Source organism: Pristiophorus japonicus, chromosome 22 (assembly GCF_044704955.1).
Source record: "Pristiophorus japonicus isolate sPriJap1 chromosome 22, sPriJap1.hap1, whole genome shotgun sequence".
Lineage (NCBI taxonomy): Eukaryota > Metazoa > Chordata > Chondrichthyes > Pristiophoridae > Pristiophorus > Pristiophorus japonicus.
The window spans coordinates 7,461,258-7,483,830 of NC_091998.1; the positions used below are offsets into that span (position 1 = coordinate 7,461,258).

Here is a 22,573-nt window from a genome sequence, read left to right on the forward strand (position 1 = left end):
GGTGCATATCCAGGTATTTTTTAAATGTGGTGAGGGTTTCTGCCTCTACCCCCCTTTCAGGCAGTGAGTTCCAGACCCCCACCACCCTCTGGGTGAAAAATGTTTTCCTGAACTCCCCTCAAATCCTTCTACCAATTACTTTAAATTCAAGCTACCTGGTTATTACCCTCTCCGCTAAGGGAAATGGGTCCTTCCTATCCACTCTATCAAGGCCCCTCATAGTTTGGTATGCTATGATGTAGGTTTGCTAACTTGCCCTCACCACAGGAGGAAAGATTGTCTTTATGTGTACTATGTGTAACCATCAGCTACCTGTTCATTAAGAAAGGATTTACAGTTCTGTTAAATGAAGCATGGAGAGTAAATCTTACTGCCCCCACCCTCCCTGGGTGTACCTTAGCCCCAACCTCGGGCCATCACTTTGTGTTGCACCAGTGGAGACATTCTAGTCTTTTATCAGTCTTTCATTGAGTGGGGTTGCTCAGTTAATGCTAGCTGGAACAGGGAAAACAGTTACAGCACAGAAGGAGGCCATTCGGCCCATCTTGTCCGCGCCGGCCGACAAAGAGCTACCCAGCTTAATCCCACTTTCCAACTCTTGGTCTGTAGCTCTGTAGGTTACGGCACTCCAAGCACACATCCAGGTACTTTTTAAATGCAATGAGGGTTTCTGCCTCTACCACCCTTCCAGGCAGTGAGTTCCAGACCCCCACCCCTCGCCGAATTGAAAGCTTAGAAGTATTCCTAGCTTTCAGTGCCTGGCATTGAAGTGACTGAGCTGGAGTCAAACTGGCCATGAGGTTCAATTAGAAGTTTGCTTGTCCCAAGTAGACGCAGCCCTGAGCCAATCGCCTGCTGTTATAACAATGCAAAGCAGTTTTGGAGATGTATTGATGCGCAAACAGCAGCATAACTCAGGAAATGCTGGAACTACTCAGCGGGTCAGGCAGCATCTGTGGAGAGAGTAACATAGTTAACATTTCAGGTCGATGACCCTTCGTCAGAACTGATGTACAGCTCAGGTCCTGATCTAACTTCCCAACGCAGGCACGAAAAGCCTCCTCCCTCGCTTCCTGGAACCCGTCTCACGGCGCATGAGCTGCTCGCCGTGTGGAGTATAACTGCGGTCCATGGTGCAAAAGAGTGCTGAGCCAAGTCCACTTCCATCCTCCGGGAACTTTATAATAATGCAGCCCATTTAATCGCCAAGGGCAAGCAGACACGCCCGTCCATGCTCTGTGAGTGAAACACTTGTACTGAGCTGTCTCCCGGTGGGCAATGCCAAATGTAGCCAGCGGTATAGCCCAGATTTTACCAGCTGCGCGTCTCTCTCAGAATGATGACCTTACCTTTAACATAACATAAGAATGTAAGAAATAGGAGCAGGAGTAGGCCTTATGGCCCCTCGAGCCTGCTCCGCCATTTAATACAATCGTGGCTGATCCAATCATGGACTCAGGTCCACTTCCCCTTCCGCTCTCCATAACCCCTTATTCCCTTATTGTTTAAGAAACTGTCTATTTCTGTCTTAAATATATTCAATGTCCCAGCTTCCATAGCTCTCTGAGGCAGCAAATTCCACAGATTTACAACTCTCTGAGAGAAGAAATTTCTCCTCATCTCAGTTTTAAATGGGTGGCCCCTTATTCTATGATCATGCCCGCTAGTTCTAGTCTCCCCCATCAGTGGAAATAGCCTCTTTGCATCCACCTTGTCAAGCACCCTCATAATCTTATACGTTTCGATAAGATCACCTCTCATTCTTTTGAATTCCAATGAGTAGAGGCCCAACCTACTCAACCTTTCCTCATAAGTCAACCCCTTCATCCCCGGAATCAACCTAGTGAACCTTCTCTGAACTACCTCCAAAGCAAGTATATCCTTTCGTAAATATGGAAACTGAAACTGCTCGCAGCATTCCAGGTGTGGCCTCACCAATATCCTGTATAACTGTAGCAAGACTTCCCTGCTTTTGTACTCCATCCCTGCAGTCTTAAGAGTCACAAAGCGAGCTTGGTGAGATGGCCTCCTCAACTATTGCCATTGTTGCACTGACATTGAAAGTTGGCATGCAGGTACAGCAGGCGGTGAAGAAGGCAAATGGCATGCTGGCCTTCATAGCAAGAGGATTTGAGTATAGGAGCAGGGAGGTCTTACTGCAGTTGTATAGGGCCTTGGTGAGGCCTCACCTGGAATATTGTGTTCAGTTTTGGTCTCCTAATCTGAGGAAGGACGTTCTTGTTATTGAGGGAGTGCAGCGAAGGTTCACCAGACTGATTCCCGGGATGGCAGGACTGACATATGAGAAGAGACTGGATCGACTGGGCCTGTATACACTGGAGTTTAGAAGAATGAGAGGGGATCTCGTAGAAACATATAAAATTCTGACGGGATTGGACAGGTTAGATGCGGGAAGAATGTTCCCGATGTTGGGGAAGCCCAGAACCAGGGGTCACAGTCTAAGGATAAGGGGTAAGCCATTTAGGACTAAGATGAGGAGAAACTTCTTCACTGAGAGTTGTTAACCTGTGGAATTCTTTACCGCAGAAAGTTGTTGAGACCAGTTCGTTAGATATATTCAAGAGGGAGTTAGATGTGGCCCTTACAGCTAAAGGGATCAAGGGGTATGGAGAGAAAGCAGGAATGGGGTACTGAAGTTGCATGATCAGCCATGATCATATTGAATGGTGGTGCAGGCTCGAAGGGCCGAATGGCCTACACCTGCACCTACTTTCTATGTTTCATCCTCTCTCTTCACCGCTGGAAAAGTAAGAACAAGTGAGTCTTGCTTTGTACTTTGCCCCATCGCCGCCATTAATGCACCAAAGGTGGGCGCGTGGTTACTTTGTCCGTCTCCCATACGATTGATGGCGGTGGTGGAGAAAGCTTCAGCAGCAAATCAATAATTTGGGCGAAGAGGAACTGTGTATCTCTGCTTTTGTTATCAAAGTGAGACTGTGTCAGCCAATGGGTTGGAGGCGGGGCGGGTCTTACGGCAGGACTCACGACAAACAGTGTCTCATTTTACAGCAAACAGTCCACAGTGTCTATTTAAAAAGAGTCTCGATGAACTGCAGCAATCAGCACTCGGGCCCACAACCACAGCAACACCTCCCGACAAAAGCAGGCTTATTTCTCCAGCAAAATGCAGTGATTAGGGGATAGTTACATAATACAAAATCATTCTGTAACCTTCCTCCACTCACTGCCTTCCGCCGGGGAACTAATCCGGCTTTTATCGGGAGACTTTGCTGTAGTTTCAGTCTCGAGTTCTGTAGAAGGTAAAACCAGTTGCAATCACTCCAGGCGGGATTGACGGGGGAATTAGCCAACCTCCCCCCATTTCTGGCCGGGTATCCTGCTGTCACGGTGTGCAAGCTTTTGTTACAGCAGCGGAGGGGCAGGATGATGCCAGACAGGTGAGCCTTCCGTTCATGGATGCATTTTTTGTGGTTTTCTTTCCAGCTCATTCTCCTGGCTTATGACCTTGGGCAACCCGTCCCCTACGAGACCACCCAGCTTCTGCAGGTGGCACTGGACGATATCGACGACAATGAACCACTCTTCCTCAAACCGCCTGTAAGTACATTTTGGTAAATAGCGAGTCACAGCTGGGTTGTTTCATCCGTGGCTCAGTGGGCAGCACACTCGCCTCTGAGCCAGCAGGTTGTGGGTTCGAGTCCCACTCCAGAGACTTGAGCCCATAAATCTAGACTGACACTCCCAGTGCAGTGCTAAGGGAGTGCCGCACTGTCGGAGGTGCTGTCTTTCGGATAAGACGTTAAACCGAGGCCCCGTCTGCTCTCAGGTGGATGTAAAAGATCCCACGGCACTATTTTGAAGAAGAGTTATCCCCTGGTGTCCTGAGGCCAATATTTATCCCTCAATCAACATCGTTAAAACACATTATCTGGTCATTATCACATTGCCGTTTGTGGGAGCTTGCTGTGCGCAAATTGGCTGCCGTGTTTCCCACATTACGACAGTGACTACACTCCAAAAGTACTTCATTGGCTGTAAAGCGCTTTGAGACGTCCGGTGGCCGTGAAAGGCGCTATATAAATGCAAGTCTTTTCATTTTCCAGTAGCTGTAGGGGACTTGTGTATTGTATGTAAAAGTCTTACAGCACAGAAGGAGACCATTCGGCCCATCGTGCCTGTTCCGGCTCTTTGGTAGAGCGATCCAATCTGTCCCACTCCCCCCTGCCCTTTTCCCATAGTCCTGCAAATGTTTCCTTTTCAAGTATTTATCCAATTCCCTTTGGAAAGTTACGATTGAATCTGCTCCCACCGACCTTTCAGGCAGCGCGTTCCCGATCACAACTCACTGCGTAAAAATAATTCTCCTAATCTTCCCTCCGTTGGCTTTTTTAATAATTATCTTAAAATGTCCTCTGGTTACGGACCTTTCTGCCAGCAGAAGCAGTTTCTCCCTATCTACTCTTATCAAAACCCCGTGTTATTTTGAAGACCTCTATTAAATCTCCTCCTCGACCTTGTCTGCTCGAAGAGAACAAGTCCAGCTTCTCTGAGCAATGTGTAGCAATGGGAGCCGGGAAATCTGTGAAATGGGGCTGTCTAGTGCCACTTTGAAATGCTCTGATGATTTAAGTCTGAGTTGTGATGGGGGGAATGCAAATTAATCAAGTTTTGCATTGATATTTTTCACGTGAAACCTGCCCAGAGCAGGATATTGAGCAGGAGAGAGGTTGGGAGAGGAGGCCAAAACATGGTCAGAGAGGAATGCTCGACAGTGATGAGTGGGGTGACAACAACAACAACTTAGATTTATATAGCGCCTTTAATATAGTAAAACGTCCCAAGGTGCTTTACAGCAGCGTTCTAGAAGAAAACAAATAAATTTGACACCGAGCCAGCTAAGAAGAAATTAGGGCAGATGTCCAAAAGCTTGGTCAAAGAGGTAGGTTTTAAGGAACATCTTAAAGGAAGAGAGAGAGGTAGAGAGGCGGAGAGGTTTAGGGAGGGAGTTCCAGAGCTTGGGGCCCAGGCAACAGAAGGCACGGCCACTAATGGTTGAGCGATTACCATCAGGGATGCTCAAGAGGTCAGAATTAGAGGAACGCAGACATCTCGAGGGTTGTGGGACTGGAGGAGATTTACAGAGATAGGGAGGGGCGAGGCCATGAGGGATTTGTAAACAAGGATGAGAATTTTGAAATCGAGGCGTTACTTAACCGGGAGCCAAAAGCTTAGTCAAAGAGGTAGGTTTTAAGGAGTATCTTAAAGGAGGAGAGAGAGGTGGAGGGGTTTACGGAGGGGGTTCCAGAGCTTGGGGCCCAGGCAACAGAAGGCACAGGGTCAGTGAGCACTGGGGATGATGGGTGAGCAGGACTTGGTGCGAGTTAGGACATGGGCTGCCGATTTTTAGATGACCTTGGGTTATGTAGGGTAGAATGTGGGAGGCCAGCCAGGAGTGTGTTGGAATAGTCAAGTCTAGAGGTAACAAAGGCGTGGATGAGGGCTTCAACAGCTGAGGCAAGGGCGGAGACAGGCGATGTTACGGAGGTGGAATAGGCGGTCTTAGTTATGCCATGTATATGTGGCCGCAAGCTCATTCCGGGGTCAAATATGACACCAAGGTTACGAACAGTCTGGTTCAGCCTCAGACGGAAGCTGGGGAGAGGGTTGGAGTCAGTGGCTGGGGAACGACAAGGCAGAGAGCTTGACGGAGAGAGTGTTAGGACGCAGGGAATTGGTGACTGAAGGCAGTGAAGGAAGACAGGTACAGATTCTCACCGGATATCGAGCCAGGCCCCGGCAAATAGCGCACCACGACAAAAAGCGCATGCGTGGATTCACCTCAGCCAGTGAGATATCGCCAAGAGCTGTAATAAGATGCAGTCTCAACTCCTGGGCCCAGAGTTTGCACTGGGCTGCACTGTTTTCCTTCAGTACAATTCGGCCGAAATCTGGCAAAACCCATGCACAAGATCGCGGAATTTTAAACGCAAATTCTGCCCCGCGCAAATCGAGTTTCCACCATCATTTGCACACCTGTAAACAACATCGCGTAACTAGCCGACTCCGCCAAACAAAAACGCCCCCAAATCGAATTAATCACCGCGGCGATTTTCCGATAATTTGCGGGTCTTCGTGGAGGCTCTAAAAATTAATTTGGTTCCTTTGGGCACAAGGACTCTAATCCCTTTTTAAAAACTTTTGAATATAATTTTGTTTAATTTACTAAGGAGCTGACTACTGTACACCAGTGAAGCTCGCCAATGGTTCTGTATAGTTTTTCTAAAGGCATTTTTAGTGATTTAAAATCGGGTGGTGGAAGAGACAGTCTGGGGGAGAAATTCAGTTATCGGCAACTTCAGTGACGGTTTGCGCTGCGCTCGCTAGCCCCGCCCACTCGGTGACGTCACCGAGTGGGCAACGCTCCCGTAGCGCCCGGCGCTGAGACCGTAAGAAATCGTGAATTGGAAGACATTTGTGAATTGTCATGGGTTCGCTGAGCTCGGCAGCCAGGATAAGTTGACGGCACAGAAAGTTTCCATGTCATGTCAGATAAGGAGCCTCATGATTTTCACAGAGAGCTTGTTGACCAGGGAATAACGCAGAAACGGGCCTTGGTGGAGGCATGAGAGGCCTGATAAGAAGTCGAGCAAACAACCTTGAGATAAACAAACTGTCCAAGAGAAATATAAACCGAGGTCCAGGCAAGAAATAAACAACGGATGATCTCATGGAAGGGGGGAAGGTTTCCACCTCAAAGTTGAGACAGAGAACTCGACATGTCATTGGGCACCTTGGTTTGGGAATTACTCTGCAATTTACTCTGTGTAATGTATTTGCTTCATGGGTTCTTCGCTTAAGAATTCATAGCAACACATTGCTATTGAGAACTAGTTGGTTTATTAGCAAAGGTTTAGCAATCGCACGACACATTACCAGTTTATCCACCAGGCTCACAACCACCTGCCTCATTGTGGATTCCCCGAACCCAACTGGCTGGGGTTTTATTGAGTCTTGTGAACATCACGTGGTTTGGGAAGAGTCCTTATTGGTTAGAAAGTCCTGTCCATATTCCACCCCAGGCCCAAACCCACTTATTTATTTTAATATCTCACTATTATGTTTTGTAGCTTTTGTCCTCCCTCCTTTTAAAGGAAGTTGTTTGCTCATGAAATGTGGTCACAAAGCTGTGTCTAATCGACCCACAGACCTCGTCATCGCTTTGTTGAATCAATGTTTACCTTGTAAAACCACGCACCATGGCGTGTGTGGATCTTGTTTAGCACGATTCCTGAGAGTGATAACACCAGAGGAGACACGCCTGTGACCTGGGTCAGCCATGACTCAGTCAGGAGCACTGTCTCCTCCAAGTGAGAAGGTTGTGGGTTCGAGCCCCAGTCCGGGAACCTCAGCGCATAATCTTAGGCTGGCCCCGCGCTGCAGAAGTGAGAGAGTGCTGTATTGTCTGAGGCGCTGTCCTTCAGATGAAATATTAAACTGAGATCACCATCTGCCGAATCCAGTAGTTCAGGTGGATATTCGAAGAGGACCAGGGAGTTCTCCTGGCCATCAGTCAACACCAACCAAAATCAGATCATTCATGTCATTGCCTGTGGGATCTTGCTCTGCGCAGATTGGCTGCCTACATAATCGCTGCGCTTCAAAGTAATTCACTCAGACATTTTTGAGAAGCCCAGTGTAATGTATACACCTCACAGGTTTGTAAAGCACCTCGAGTCTCGTCGCCGAGAGCATGCAGAAAACAAGCGCAGGCAGCGGAAGGAGCGTGCGGCAAACCAGTCCCACCCTCCCCTTTTCTTCAACCACTGTCTGTCCCACCTGCGACAGAGATTGTAATTCCCGTTTTGGACTGTACAGTCACCTGAGAACTCACTTTTGGAGTGAAAGCAAGTCTTCCTCGATTCCGAGGGGCTGCCTATGATGATGATGATGATGAGAGCTGTTGAGTTGGGAGTGGCTTAGCCAGTCACGTGATGTTCACAAGACTCAATAAAACCCCAGCCAGTTGGGTTTAGGTCATCCGTGTTAAAGGCAGGTGGTTGTGAGCCTGGTGGATGAACTGGTAATGCGTATGGTGATTGTTAAACCTTTTGCTAATAAACCTATTAGTTCTTAATAGCAATGTGTTGCTATGAATACTTAAGCAAAGAACCCATGAAGCAAATATATTACACACAGTAAATTGCAGAGTAATACTTTCATCTAGCCCCATTCTTAATATCCCTGAATTCTATGTGTTGACAAGAATCTGCCTAGTTCCTTCTTGAAATTCAGTAAAGTTCCTCGTTCCACCAGCCGTGCTGGTAATCTGTTCCACATACTTACCATCCTTATAAAAAAAAGTTCCTCCTCCATTTCATAATGAAATGTTATATAAATTCTCGACAACGGCTTGGCTTGTGAGGCTACTTTAGAGAATGTTAATTGTCAGCCAAGTAAGGTCCCCTGATGTGCTCTAGCCTGCTCCCCACTCCCGGACATAAATCATTTATATAGCACCTTGTTACTTACTGAGTAGAATGGGCCTCTATTCTCCAGAGTTTAGAAGAATGAGAGGTGATCTCATTGAAACATGTAAGATTTTGAGGGGGATTGACAGGGTAGATGCAGGGAGGATGTTTCCTCCTGGCTGGGGAGTCTAGAACCAGGGGGCACAGTCTCAGGATAAGGGGTCGGCCATTTAGGACTGAGATGAGGAGAAACTTCTTCACTCAGAGGGTGGTGAATCTTTGGAGTTCTCTGCCCCAGAGGGCTGTGGAGACTCAGTCATTGAGTATATTCAAGGCTGAGAGCGATAGATTTTTGGACTCGAGGGGAATCATGGGATGTGGGGACAGTGCAGGAAAGTGGAGTTGAGGTCGATGATCAGCCATGATCTCATTGAATGGCGGAGCGGGCTCGAGGGGCCGAATGGCTGACTCCTGCTCCTATTTCTTATGTTATTACATCTCTCAGTATATCTCACATAGCGATTATCAGGGTGCAAGTTTTTCTTTTGACCTTTGGCATTGGTGCATCAAATGGACCTCCCGGTCTCAAAAACAAAGATGTCCATTTCTATAGCACCTTCTCACGTCCCAGAAATATCTCAAAGCACTTCACATATTCTGAATTTATATCGAAGAAATTTGCACATTGAATAAAACCCCTGAACTGGAAAATATTTCCAGTGAGTAAAGGCAACTTTGTACGTCGGGTTGTTTTAAGTGTTAAGGACATCAAGGGTTGCTTCAACTTTAAACGTTCTCGCTCGTTCTCTCTCTCCCTCTGGCTGGTATGTCGCTAACCCAGTGTCCCTCTGTTTTCCTAGAGAAGCTTGCAGTATCAGTTGCTCTTCGTGGCCGAGCACTCCGAGCCAGCCACGGTCGTGGGGAACGTGACCGGGGCTATTGATGCCGATGAAGGTTCCAATGCTGTGGTCTATTACTTTATAGCAGGTAGGTCCCCCCTCCTCTTCCCCCAGCTAATTGCGTTACACCTCATTGCTTGCCTGAACCCCACATCCTATCCACCACCAAGAGCAATTATTCCCACCTCCGCCCCTCTGACACACAAACCATCGTACCTTTGACACTTCCAGGCTCGGCTAATCCAACGCTCTCCCATCCCCCACTTCCGTAAAATCCAACTTGTCCGAAACTCTGCCTGTCGTGTCCTGTCCCGCTCTCTCTCCCGCTCTCTTGTTCTCTCTCCTGCGCTCTCTCTTGTTCTCTCTCCCGCTCTCTCTCCCGCTCTCTTTCCCGCTCTCTCTCCCGCTCTCTCTCCCGCTCTCTCTCCCGCTCTCTGTCCCGCTCTCTCTCGCGCGCTCTCTCTTGTTCTCTCTCCCGCTCTCTCTCCCGCTCTCTCTCCCGCTCTCTGTCCCGCTCTCTCTCGCGCGCTCTCTCTTGTTCTCTCTCCCGCTCTCTGTCCCGCTCTCTGTCCCGCTCTCTCTCCCGCGCTCTCTCTTGTTCTCTCTCCCGTGCTCTCCCTTGTTCTCTCTCCCGCTCTCTCTCCCACTCTCTGTCCCGCTCTCTCTCCCGCTCTGTCTCTCTCTCTCTGTCCCGCTCTCTGTCTCGCTCTCTATCCTGTCCATCCATCACCTCCGCTAATCCTTGCTGACTTTCATTGACTCCAGATGTCTCCCAACATACAACATTTTAAATCCTTGCCCATACCCTACCTTTGCAAGCTCCTGCAGCCCTGTAACCCCCTCCCGAATGCTTTAGTCCTAACTTTCTGGAACTTCAAGCCCTGTCTCATCAGCCAAGCTTTCCATCGCATCTCCTGATCACCCTCGTCCTGGCACAGTGTTCATTTCCAAAGTCCATCTTTGAAGTGCCATGAACATTTCTCACATTAAAGGCGCTGTACAAGTTGTTATATTGGAACGTACGGCAGTCTGCCCGACTATCCCACCTTAAGCCAAAAATCTCCTGCTTCAGCCTACAATCTCTGAAGAGCACCCCTTACTGCACCATTTCCATTCCACACCAACATTGGTGCCCCATTAGGAAAGAGTTCTACAAATGACCCGAGGCGTCTACAAACTGCCTTGAGAATACCCGAATGAATTTAATCGATAATCCTTACAACCAATGAACATGGATAACTTTCATCCGTTGAATGCCGGCTAGATTTGGGCTCTGGTCCCAGAGTAAGGTCACCCACACTCCCGGATCGCCCTGGAGTCTCTGGGACACGGCTGTGAGCAACACAGGAGCAACAAAAAAAATTGTGTTGGCTTTGAAAAATAAATGTTTATTAATTATGTTAAAAAAATATCGGACATGGGGGTAAAAAAAAAAGGGGCTTTGACTGATAGTCCAGAATGATCCAATTGGATAATGAAGAGCCTGTTCACTTTCCGATTGGTGCAAGGAGGTGGGGCTCCATGAGGATGGACATGTCGGGCAATCAATGGCAGGAGTGTGGGGCGGGGCGGTCATGTGATAATACCTCCAGGATTACAACCAACCAGAGTGGCCAACTGTAATGTATGCATCTGTGAGGATGCTCAAAATAGTTGTAGAGCTGTTGCATTGTGAGTGGGCTAGCCTCAAGACTCAATAAAACCACAGCCAGTTGGGCCTAGGTCATCCACGATGAGGTATGCAGTTGTGAGTCTAGCGGATGAACTGGTTATGCGTAGTGTGATTGTTAAACCTTTTGTTAATAAACCAACTAGTTCTTAATAGCAATGCATTGCGATGAACTTTTAAGCAAAGAACCCATGACGCAACCGCGCTACAGTGGCCTTATCTCCAGCACTGAAAGTACAAAGTGTGTAACCCACAGTGCCACCTTCTGTAACATCCTAACTTAATCTGCTCACCGTGTGACTACACATGAAAGAAAATTAACTCGTTGACCCGTTCCCTTATGTAGCCGGAGATCCGGAGAATAATTTCCAGCTGAACAGGAATGGGCTGCTTCGAGTTCTGAACGACCTGGACCGAGAAACCGACCCGTTCTACACCATCATCGTCAAGGCCTCCAGCAACCGGAACTGGCGGCCTCCGAGGAGGCACAGCCGAGTTTTTGACCCCAGCATCGACCTCACCCTGCAGGAAGTCCGCATCTTCCTGGGCGACATCAATGACCAGCCTCCCAGGTTCACAAAGTCCGAGTACACTGCTGGTAGGTTTCCTGCTTTCAATATTGCTTGGAATTCAGAATAATGAGAGGTGATCTTATCAAAACGTATAAGATTATGAGGGGGCTCGACAAGGTGGATGTAGAGAGGATGTTTCCACTGATGGGGGAGACTAGAACTAGAGGGCATAATCTTAGAATAAGGGGGCCGCTCATTTAAAACTGAGATGAGGAGCAATTTCTTTTGTGAATCTGTGGAATTTGCTGCCTCAGAGAGCTGTGGAAGCTGGGTCATTGAATAAATTTAAGACAGAAATAGACAGTTTCTTAAACGATAAGGGGTTATGGGAAGCGGGCCTGAGTCCATGATCAGATCAGCCATGATCTTATTGAATGGCGGAGCAGGCTCGAGGGGCCGTATGGCCTACTCCTGCTCGTATTTCTTATGTATAATATAAGTGAGTGTGAGGTGACGCATTGTGAAAGACTTTCACAACCACCGGATGTCTCAAAGCACTCTACAGCCAATGAAGTCACTGTTGTAATGTAGAAAACAGGCCAACTAATTTGCACACAGCAAGCTCCCACAAACAGCAATGTGATAATGACCAGATAATCTGTTTTTGTTATGTTGATTGAGGGATAAATATTAGCCCCAGGACACAACTCCCCTGCATGTCTTTGAAATAGTGCCATGGGATCTTTTATATCCACCTGAGAGAGCAGACAGGGCCTCAGTTTAATGTCTCATCCAAACGACAGCACCACGCTCCGTCAGCACTGCACTAGGAGTGTCAGCCTAGATTTTTGTGATCAAGTCCCTGGAGTGGGACTTGAACCCACAACCTTCTGACTCTGAGGCAAGTGTGCTGCCCACTGAGCCCCGGCTGACATGAGTGGGACAAATATGGCTGGGATAACAGAGGCTGAATGGGGTAGAGGAGCAAAGAGATACAGATTCACAAATCACTAAAAGTAGCGCCGTAAATTATAATAAGGGCAAAAAATAAATCAAACCAAGCACTGGGGCTCATTGCTAGAGTGATAGAATTGAAATACAGAGAAGTTATGTTAAACTTGTATCGAACCTTGGTGAGACCTCACTTGGGGTACTGTGAGCAGTTCTGGTCTCCATGTTATAAAAAGGATATAGAGGCACTGGATTTACTAGAACGATACCAGAACTGAGCGGATATACTTATCAGGAAAGGATGAACAGGCTCTAGAAAAGACAAGGCTGAGAGATGATCTGATAGAGGACTTTAAGATAATGAAAGGGTTTGAGAGGGTAGACATAGAGAAAATGTTTCCACTTGTGTCTAAAACTGGAGGCCATCAATATAAGATGGTCACTAATAAATCCAATCGGGAATTCAGGAGAAACTTCTTTACCCAGAGAGTGGTGAGAATGTGGAACTCGTTGCCACAGGGAGTGGTTGAGGTGAATAGTATCGATGCATTTAAGGGGAGGCTGAATAAACACACGAGGGAGAAAGGAATAGAGGGATATGCTGATGGGGTGAGATGACGAGAGCAACTGATTGATTCGGAGGGGGCTGGTGTGGAGCATAAACACCAGCACGGAGCGGTTGGGCCAAATGGCCTGTTTCTGTGCCGTACACGCGATGTAAGCTTTAGACAAGGTCAAGACTCAGTTCTCCAATGGTCTCCTTCCATTAATTCCTCCATTAAATGCTTTGGCTGAGGTTCCGCTAGCAGCCGGATTAATCACCGATTCAAGAGAGAAAGTTCATAGTTCATTCATTCACAGTAAAATAACTGAAGGTGTAGCCAGACTTGCTGTGACATGGTGAGGTAGCAGAGTGCAGCAGGCCCATCAATACTCCCAGATCACAATCTCCTGACTTGTTTTGATCATTTGCACCATTTAACATGCTTTATTTGGGTGGAAGTTAAGAATGTTTTACCACTGCATAAGTCCAGGTTCTATTGAGAGTCAGAGAATAGGCTTTCCCAGCATTCATAGCAGTAAGGAAAGTCCTCTATTAATTCTATCAACCCTCTGCCGTAGCCCTGTACTGGGAAGAGGACATCTTCATTACGCACAGCAAGAGAAATGCTGATTTAAGCAACACTGCAATCAAAACAATTACCAGTTTCACAAAATCTTTTGTAATGTATGCTCACAGGTTTGTACAGCCATTGCATTGTGAGTGGCTTAGCCAGTCACATGATGTTCACAAGGCTCAATAAAACCCCAGCCAGTTGGTCATCCACAATGAGGCATGCAGTTGTGAGCCCGGTGGATGAACTGGTAATGTGTAGTGTGATTGTTAAACCTTTGCTAATAAACCAACTAGTTCTTAACAGCAGTGTGTTGCTATAAATTCTTAAGCAAAGAACCCATGAAGCAAATACATTACATCTTTGATCGTCATTTTTCCCTCAACTGAATCTAAATTCGTCTTCCAGATGAGACATTAAACCGAGGCCCCGTCTGCCCTCCCAGGTGGACGTAAAAGACCCCTGCCACTATTTTGAAGTTCAAATATGTGTATTTGAGGTCACTAGACCTAGAGTCTCTTACTCTTGTATTTACTTATTAACCAGAAAGGCAATTAGCCACATCTTGATTCCCAATTAGCCACAAGTGACTAACACTATATTAGCCAGCACTAATCTAAATGAGGCAGTCTTAATGTTGACTGTGTACCTGCATCCAAATCACTATTATGAAAGGCTATTGTAATATATAGAGCTCCCCCTAGTGGACTGCTGCCCCACCTAGTGGACTACTGTGGTAATGCAACTCCTGATGTAAATAATAAAAGGGTCACATGATAGTTTTCAATAGAGGCATCTTGTGTGTAGTGTGCGTAGTGATGTTGTAAAGAATATATCATAGCTATCTTGCATTTTTATTGGTGGGATTGATCTATAAGAAAAAGCCTAATGGCCTGTTCCTGTTCCTGGGCTACAAATTCCATGTGATGTTGCTTTCTCTGCATTGTCGTTGCGTGTGGATTGCTGTGTTGCTGATGGACCTTCTTCCTGCCTGTAGGTGTCGCTACTGATGCTAAAGTGGGCTCTGAGCTGATCAGACTGGAGGCTCACGATGCTGATATCGGAAACAATAGCCTGGTCTTCTATCAAATTGTTAGCATCCGCTACATTAAGCTGCAGTTCAACGATTCTGAAGATGTTGGGAATGTCTTCATAATTGGTAGGATCTTGGGAGACATGCACTTCAATATAATGTGGGCAAGAGAAGCCCTTGATGTTAGTCTGTGTGCTAATATTCGGACTTGACAAGTTGGTGTGAACTACCTTTGTCTCCGATTTTAACAACAACAGTAACTTGCCTGTAGAAAACATCCCAAGCCTCTTCACAGTGAATTACTGAAACAAACACGAACGCCGAAAAGGAGATATCAAACGGGGTGACCAGAGGCTTGGCCAAGGAGCTGGGTTTTATGGAAGGTCTTAAAAGATGCAGCGACCATTGACGGCCATGTCTTCTGCTGCCGCAGTCAGAAGCTCTGCAATTCTCTCCTTAACTCTCCATCTCTGCACCTCTCTCCCCTTGCAGTGTCAGCCGTGGCTCAGTGGGCAGCACGCTCACCTCTGAGTCAGAAGGTTGTGGGTTCAAATCCCACTCCAGGGACGTGAGCACATAAATCTAGTCTGACAATCCCAGTTTAACTAATTGCAGTCTTGTGATTTCTCCCCTTCTCTTCCACCCCCTCCCACTGAGGGAGTGCTGCACTGTCGGAGGTGCCGTCTTTCAGATGAGGCGTTAAACCGAGGCCCCGTCTGCCCTCTCACGTAGATGTATAAGATCCCATGGCACTATTTCAAAGGAGAGCAAGGGAGTTATCCCTGGGGCCAATATTTATCCCTCAATTAATATCACAAAACAGATTATCTGGTCATTATCACATTGCTGTGTGTGGGAGCTTGCAGTGCACAAATTGGCTGCCGCGTTTCCCACATTACAACAGTGACTACACTCCAAAAGTACTTTATTGGCTGTAAAGCACTTTGAGACGTCCAGTGGTCGTGAAAGGCGCTATAGAAATGCAAATCTTTTTTTTTCTAAGATGGTGTTAATACCTACCTTTTTGACCAAGCATTTGGTCACCTGTCCCAATACCTTGGTGTCAAATTTTGTCTGAGTTGCTCCTGTGAAGGATGTTCCACTATGTTAAAGGTGCTCTATTAATGTACACCTTAGCAGATAACATAAGTATTCCAAACACAGATGAGGCTGCACACAGGGAGGTTAACGTAACAGTGACCTCAGTCTTTAATAAGACACTCCAGAGTGAGGAACAGGCCTTAGGGGCCGGCTTATATACAGTGCTCCCAAGGGATGCTGGGATCACTTGGGACTTCAGGGGATGTGCTCCCTGGTGGCGGAACATGGTAGTGCATGCTTCACAGATACACAACAATAAGCAAAAACAGAACTGATATATCTGGGGTCCACAGAATGGACTATTGCAAGTGGCCCCAAGGGTCCAGTTTGGGCACCATACTTAAAGTTATATGGAGAGATTTGCAGAAGCGGACCACTTTTACTGCAGATAAGACCTGAGTAGAGACACAAACCAGACCTTCCCCCAAACTTACTTTTTCATTTCTCTATTCTGTTCTGGGTCAACTTTGTAAGAAATCGCGGATTGGAAAAAATAACTTGAGACCAAAAAGTCTCTTCCGACTGGTGTTAAAATTGAGGATTCATTCCAGGGTACATTCGTTACAGCGACTGGAACAGCGTGAACATCAATAACTGATAACGGGCAGCTCCAAACATCTGAAGGCCAAGAACGGCCTGTCTGACTCCAACCCTGGGAGGATGTGGAGAGGAGGGTTTCACCCACGAGTTGAGACAAAGATGGGTTAAATGGCCCTGTCCATATCCTATACCAGGCCCACCCCTAAAAAGAGAATAAAAGACCGAGATGACATTTCAGGGCAGACGGTGAAGATAAGAATGGTTTGTGCCACCAGCCATCTGTCCAATCGGGATCAGTACTAGCTACTTGTCATGGTCATATGTCTATCCAGATTGTGTGTTGTATTTGACTATATTTGAACTATTGGTCCCTTAATAAATGCCTTATAACTCCTAAAACTCTTTGGCCATCTGTGTGTGACCTGTGATCCTGAATCTTACAACTTGTAAAGTGCGATGTTGCAGGAATGCAACGGAAAAGTGCCTGGTCGGCATTACATACTTTCACTGTGGTGACAAGATATGACAGGGGAATCTTGTCTTTGATTCCACACTTGCAGGGGAGCACAATGGCATTGTGAGAACCTTTGACCTCTTCACGGCCTACAGCCCTGGCTACTTCCTGGTGGACATCATGGCGTCAGACCTGGCTGGACATAATGATACGACGGTGATTGGGATTTACATTCTGAGGGATGACCAGCGGGTCAAGATTGTCATCAACGAGATCCCCGAGAGGGTGCGCCAGTTCGAGGAGCAGTTCATTAAACTGCTTTCCAACATCACTGGAGCCATAGTCAACACAGACGATGTACAGGTAATAGACCCTTGCCTGCACGTTCAGGCCGATGGACCTGACTTGAGCTCATCAGGGCCAAGAGTGGAAGGTGTGGCATCCTTCAGCCTCTCACCGATACCCTGCGACGAGATTATATTTTAATGTGCTGTAGTCTAACTGTACAGTAGTGTAGAGGTTATAAGATCATAAGAATTAGGAGCGGGAGTAGGCCGCAGGCCATGGAGCCTGCTCTGCCATTCAGTAAGATCACGGCTGATCTTCTACAGCAACTCCACTTTCTTGCCCGATCTCTCGATTCCCTTAAACTCCAAAAATCGACCTCAATCATGAATATACTCAAAGACTCAGCCTCTGGGGCAGAGAATTCCAAAGATTTACAACCCTCTTGAGTGAAGAAGTTTCTCCTCAAATCAGTCCTAAATGGCCGACCACTTATCCTGAGACTGTGCCCCCTGATTCTAGGCCATCCATCCAGGGGAAACAACCTCTCAGCATCTACCCTTGAATATTAAGGGATTATGGGGATCGGGCGGGAAAGTGGAGTTGAGGTAGAAGATCAGCCATGATCTCATTGAATGGTGGAGCAGGCTCGAGGGGCCGAATGGCCGAGTCCTGCTCCTAATTCTTATGTTCTTGTGTACCCTGTCAAGCCCTCTATGCTGCGGGACCAGTAATCCAATGGGGAGCTGAGCGGTACCGCCCGGGAGCGAACCCGGTTTCACCAGGGCTATGATTTTGGTTTCGCGTGGGGCCCGCAGCGCCCCCTAGTGGGACCGCCTGGGGAAACGGGCGGTCAGAGCTGTCCCGGCTGTGGTGAGGGAAGGAATGTCTACCTGGGCGAAGTGTGATTGGTGGGTTTTTTTGTTTTATTTTTGCGATTTATCTTTATGTGGGGTGAGTAAAGTATTGTGAATGTTTTTTGGGGTGATTTTTTATCCCCGGGGAAGCCTCTCTCAGGGCGCTCCGTGGCCGGCTGTTTATCTCGGGATTTTCAGTTGCTCGGCTGGCCTAGCGCCCCGAGAGCGGTGTGGAACGCCTCCCTTTGCGCTCCCACCCTAAACTCAGGGCCCAGCTGGTGACTTTTGTGGCTGCAGCCGCAAGCCATTTCCTGCCGCATAGTTTACCGCCCCAAAAAATCCTCCATCTGACAATCCGGTCCTTTGCGTTTCGGGCCAGGCTTGAGCCGGATGGGTAAATTACAAAACACGGAAGAAAACAGGAAAGGAGTTAACGTTTCGTGTCTTTCTTTACAGTTTCACGTTGATCAAAAGGGGCGGGTGAATTTTGCCCAGACGGATGTCCTGATCCATGTGGTGAATAGGGAGACGAACCGGATCCTGGATGTGGAGAGGTGAGTTGCTGCACAGGATGGCCTCACTTCCCGCCGTGCTAAGAACTGGCGCTGATCCCATCAGGGTGCTGAAAGCGCGCAATTCACCAAGGGCTCTGTGTTTGCGCAGTTATTCACAGAGGATTGCGCGAGATTTAAAGGGATGGGGACAATTAAAGGGAAGGCGCCCTGGTTGGGTGACAAATATTCTGAAAGCCTTGAACGGCATCTCAACCCACCTTTTCCCAGGCTGAAAAACCGCAGCAACTTGTGTTTACCCCTTTAACGGGGTAAAATGTCTCAAGGGCTTACAAGAAAAAGACGAGATTAAGAAGTACATTTAGCAGGACGAATGAAATGAAGGGGATGAAATCCATGGTGCCATTGAGCTCCTGTCATAGGGAGCAGCTCAGTAACTGGACCATCGTGCGATGGCTGCTGGTGTGGAGGTGATACTGCCTAATGGCTGTGAAGGAAAAAATAAAGAACATGCATTTTTTTTTGTTCATGGATGTGGGCGTTGCTGGCAAGGCCGGCATTTATTACCCATTCCTAATTGCCCCTCGAGAAGGTGGTGGTGAGCCGCCTTCTTGAACCGCTGCAGTCCGTGTGGTGAAGGTGCTCCCACAGTGCTGTTAGGGAGGGAGTTCCAGGATTTTGACCCAGCGACGATGAAGGAACGGCCGATATATTTCCCAGTCAGGATGGTGTGTGACTGGGAGGGGAACGTGGAGGTGGTGGTGTTCCCATGCGCCTGCTGCCCTTGTCCTTCTAGGTGGTAGAGGTCGCGGGTTTGGGAGGTGCTGCCGAAGAAGCCTTGGCGAGTTGCTGCAGTGCATCTTGTAGATGGTACACACTGCAGCCACGGTGCGCCGGTGGTGGAGGGAGTGAATGTTGAAGGTGGTGGATGGGGGGCCGATCAAGCGGCTGCTTTGTCCTGGCTGGTGTCGAGCTTCTTGAGTGTTGTTGGAGCTGCGCTCATCCAGGCAAGTGGAGAGTATTCCATCACACTCCTGACTTGTGCCTTGTAGATGGGGGAAGGGCTTTGGGGGGTCGGGAAGTGAGACACTCGCTGCAGAATACCCAGCCTCTGACCTGCTCTTGTTGCCACAGTATTTATGTGGCTGATCCAGTTAAGTTTCTGGCCAATGGTGAGCCCCAGGATGTTGATGGTGGGGGATTCGGTGATGGTAATGCCGTTGAATGTGAAGGGGCGGTGGTTAGACTCTCGCTTGTTTAAGATAGTCATTGCCTGGCACTTGTGTGGCACGAATATTGCTTGCCACTTATCAGCCCAAGCCTGAATGTCGTTCAGGTCTTTCACAAGCTCAGGACGTCCCAAAGCGATTTACAGTCAACAAAGCAGTTTTTTTTTTAAGTGGATCAGTAAAAAAATTTTGCACGGTCGTTGCCAAAACATTAAAAGCATGCACAGCAATGTTTGTGTGATCCTGGAGAACGGACGTGTTGTAAATAGATTGATGAAGTTGATGTAGAGGGAAGTGATACTGGGCAGCGGAGGGAGATGATGCAAGGAACTCCTGCCTGGGTTTGTTCACTGTCATTATCAAGAGGCAAAATGGTTTTGGAAATCTTGAACTGGAGAACTAAGAGGATTGTCTGGAATTTTGTTTGGAAAAGGGGTCAATTCGTTGACTGGTTTCAGAATAAAGTTGATTGAAGACCAATCACCGCTTCATTTTAACAACTTGAAATCTGACGGGGTGACGGTGGAGATGCACGTTATACAGAACAAGGAAAAGGGAAACAGGTGTACGATTAAAAAAACTACAGAAACCGCGAGTTAACTGAGGGATGTCTCGTTCACACTAGACTACCCCCACCTCTGCAGCTAACACTGAGTCCACTGAGAAAGGAAATGGAAGAGACATAACGCGGGAGGAAGGTGAATCTGGGACCGAAAGGATGGGACAACCTGGCCTTTCATCTAAGACCGCCAATTTCCACCTCCGTAACATCGCCCGTCTCCACCCTTGCCTCAGCTCATCCGCTGCTGAAGCTCTCATCCATGCCTTTGTTACCTCTAGACTTGACTATTCCAACACACTATTGGCCGGCCTCCCACATTCTACCCTACGTGAACTTGAGGTGATCCAAAACTCGGCTGCCCCGTGTCCTGTGTCGCACCAAGTCCCGCTCACCCATCACCCCTGTGCTCGCTGACCTACATTGGCTCCCGATTAAACAACGCTTCGATTTCAAAATTCTCATCTTTATTTTCAAATCACTCCATGGCCCTCACCCCCTCCCTATCTCTGTAATCTCCTCCAGCCCCACAATCCCCCGAGATATCTGCGCACCTCTAATTCTGCCCTCCTGAGCATCCCTGATTATAATCGCTCAACCATCAGTGGCTGTGCCTTCTGTTGCCTGGGCCCCAAGTTCTGGAACTCCCTCCCTAAACCTCTCTACCTCTCTTTCCTCCTTCAAGACGCTCCGTAAAACTCCCGCTTTGACCAAGCTTTTGGTCACCTGCCGTAATTCCTACTTATGCGGCTCAGTATCAAATTTTTATCTCGTAACACTCCTGTGAAGCGCCTTGGGACGTTTCACTACGTTAAAGGCGCTATATAAATACAAGTTGTTGTTGATACACAAGCTCGGGCAGGAACATTCTAGCATTCCAACAAAATGAATCTCGTCCACAAACCATTTGCTGAGCGTAGGGGCAAATAATCTGTTGTATACACTGTGTTGGATCATGAATGTTCAGACATTTCCAAAGCATTCTTCAATTTTGACCAGAACCTGGGACAGATTTCTGACTTTCAGTTTGGGCTCGAGACGATGAGGGACCTGCTGTTCACAACTGAGCACTTCTAGTCCACATGTAGCAGCCATTCCGTGCAGGATAAAGCTTCCTCTACTCTGTCCCAATAATGGACCTCAATCTACACCCCCGATGGACCACTTCCATTGTCACTACTGACCGTCCAGTAACTGGTGAATTCCGCTAGTTTTGTGCAATGTGATCTGCACCAAAGGGGAAGGATTGTGGTGTGAACCATACTGAATCAGAAATATGTTCGTTGTAAGCACCTTTATGATCTGACTACATCGAATGCAGAGAGTGGTGTCAGCTGTAGCACTCTTGAGTCAGCAGGTTGTGGGTTCAAGTCCCAGTGCATGAAACTTGAGCACAAAATCTAGGCTGTCACTCCCAGTGCAGTGCTGAGGGAGCGCTGCACTGTCGGAGGTGCCGTCTTTCGGATGAGACATTAAACCGAGGCCCTATCTGCTCTCTTAGGTAGATGTAAAAGATCTCACGGACACTATTTCAAAGAAAAGTAAGGAATTTCTCCCAGGTGTATTTATCCCTTAACCAATATCACTAAAACAGATTATCGGGCCATTATCATAAAATCATAGAACGGTTACAGCATTTGGCCCGTGCCGGCTCTCTGCAAGAGCACCTCAGCCAGTCCCACTCCCCCGCCCTTTCCCTGTCGCCCAGCAAATCTTTCCTTCAGGTACTTATCCAACTCCCGTTTGAAAGCCAGGATTGAGTCTGCCTCCACCACCCTCTCAGGCAGCGCATTCCAGATCCTAACCACTCGCTGCGTAAAAAAGTTTCTCCTCATGTCGCCTTTGGTTCTTCTGCCAATCGCCTTAAATCTGTGTCCTCTGGTTCTCGACCCTTCCACCAATGGGAACAGTTTCTCTCTCTATCTACCCTGTCCAGACCCCTCATGATTTTGAACACCTCGATCAAATCTTCTCTCAACCTTCTCTGCTCCAAGGAGAACAACCCCAGCTTCTCCAGTCTATCCACGTCACTGAAGTCCCTCATCCCTGGAAGTATTATCGTTTTCTGCGCCCTCTCTAAGGCCTTATCACGTTGTGAGATCTTGCTGTGTGCAAGTTGGCTGCCATGTTTCCTGCATCAAAGATACTTCATTGGCTGTAAAGCGCTTTGGGACATACTGAGGTGGTGAAAATGCAAATGTAATCGTTATGGGAAAGAGACACTGCGGCTGATCTTGTAATTATTAACCAGTTCTGCCCCGTCCCATACAGCCCACCCATTTTCCCTCTGAATCTCACCCACGTCCCATTCTTTACACGGGTTGCAGGGCGAGTCCAATACTGTCCTCACTGGTCATCAGCACAAGGGTACTCCCTGCACAAGGAATAGCGATCAGGAGCAGGGACC

The 22,573-nt window shown here is 47.7% G+C and overlaps 1 protein-coding gene across 1 annotated transcript in view; it reads left to right on the forward strand.

Annotated features, from left to right (window-relative positions):
* cdh23 (cadherin-related 23) overlaps positions 1-22,573 on the forward strand; it is a 211,165-nt gene that overhangs the window by 162,992 nt on the left and 25,600 nt on the right. The window contains exons 24-29 of the mRNA XM_070865557.1: positions 3,466-3,579; positions 9,311-9,437; positions 11,365-11,616; positions 14,594-14,755; positions 16,831-17,087; positions 18,323-18,420. Of these exons, the coding sequence (XP_070721658.1) occupies positions 3,466-3,579; positions 9,311-9,437; positions 11,365-11,616; positions 14,594-14,755; positions 16,831-17,087; positions 18,323-18,420 (1,010 nt within the window). The remainder of the gene's footprint in view (positions 1-3,465; positions 3,580-9,310; positions 9,438-11,364; positions 11,617-14,593; positions 14,756-16,830; positions 17,088-18,322; positions 18,421-22,573) is intronic.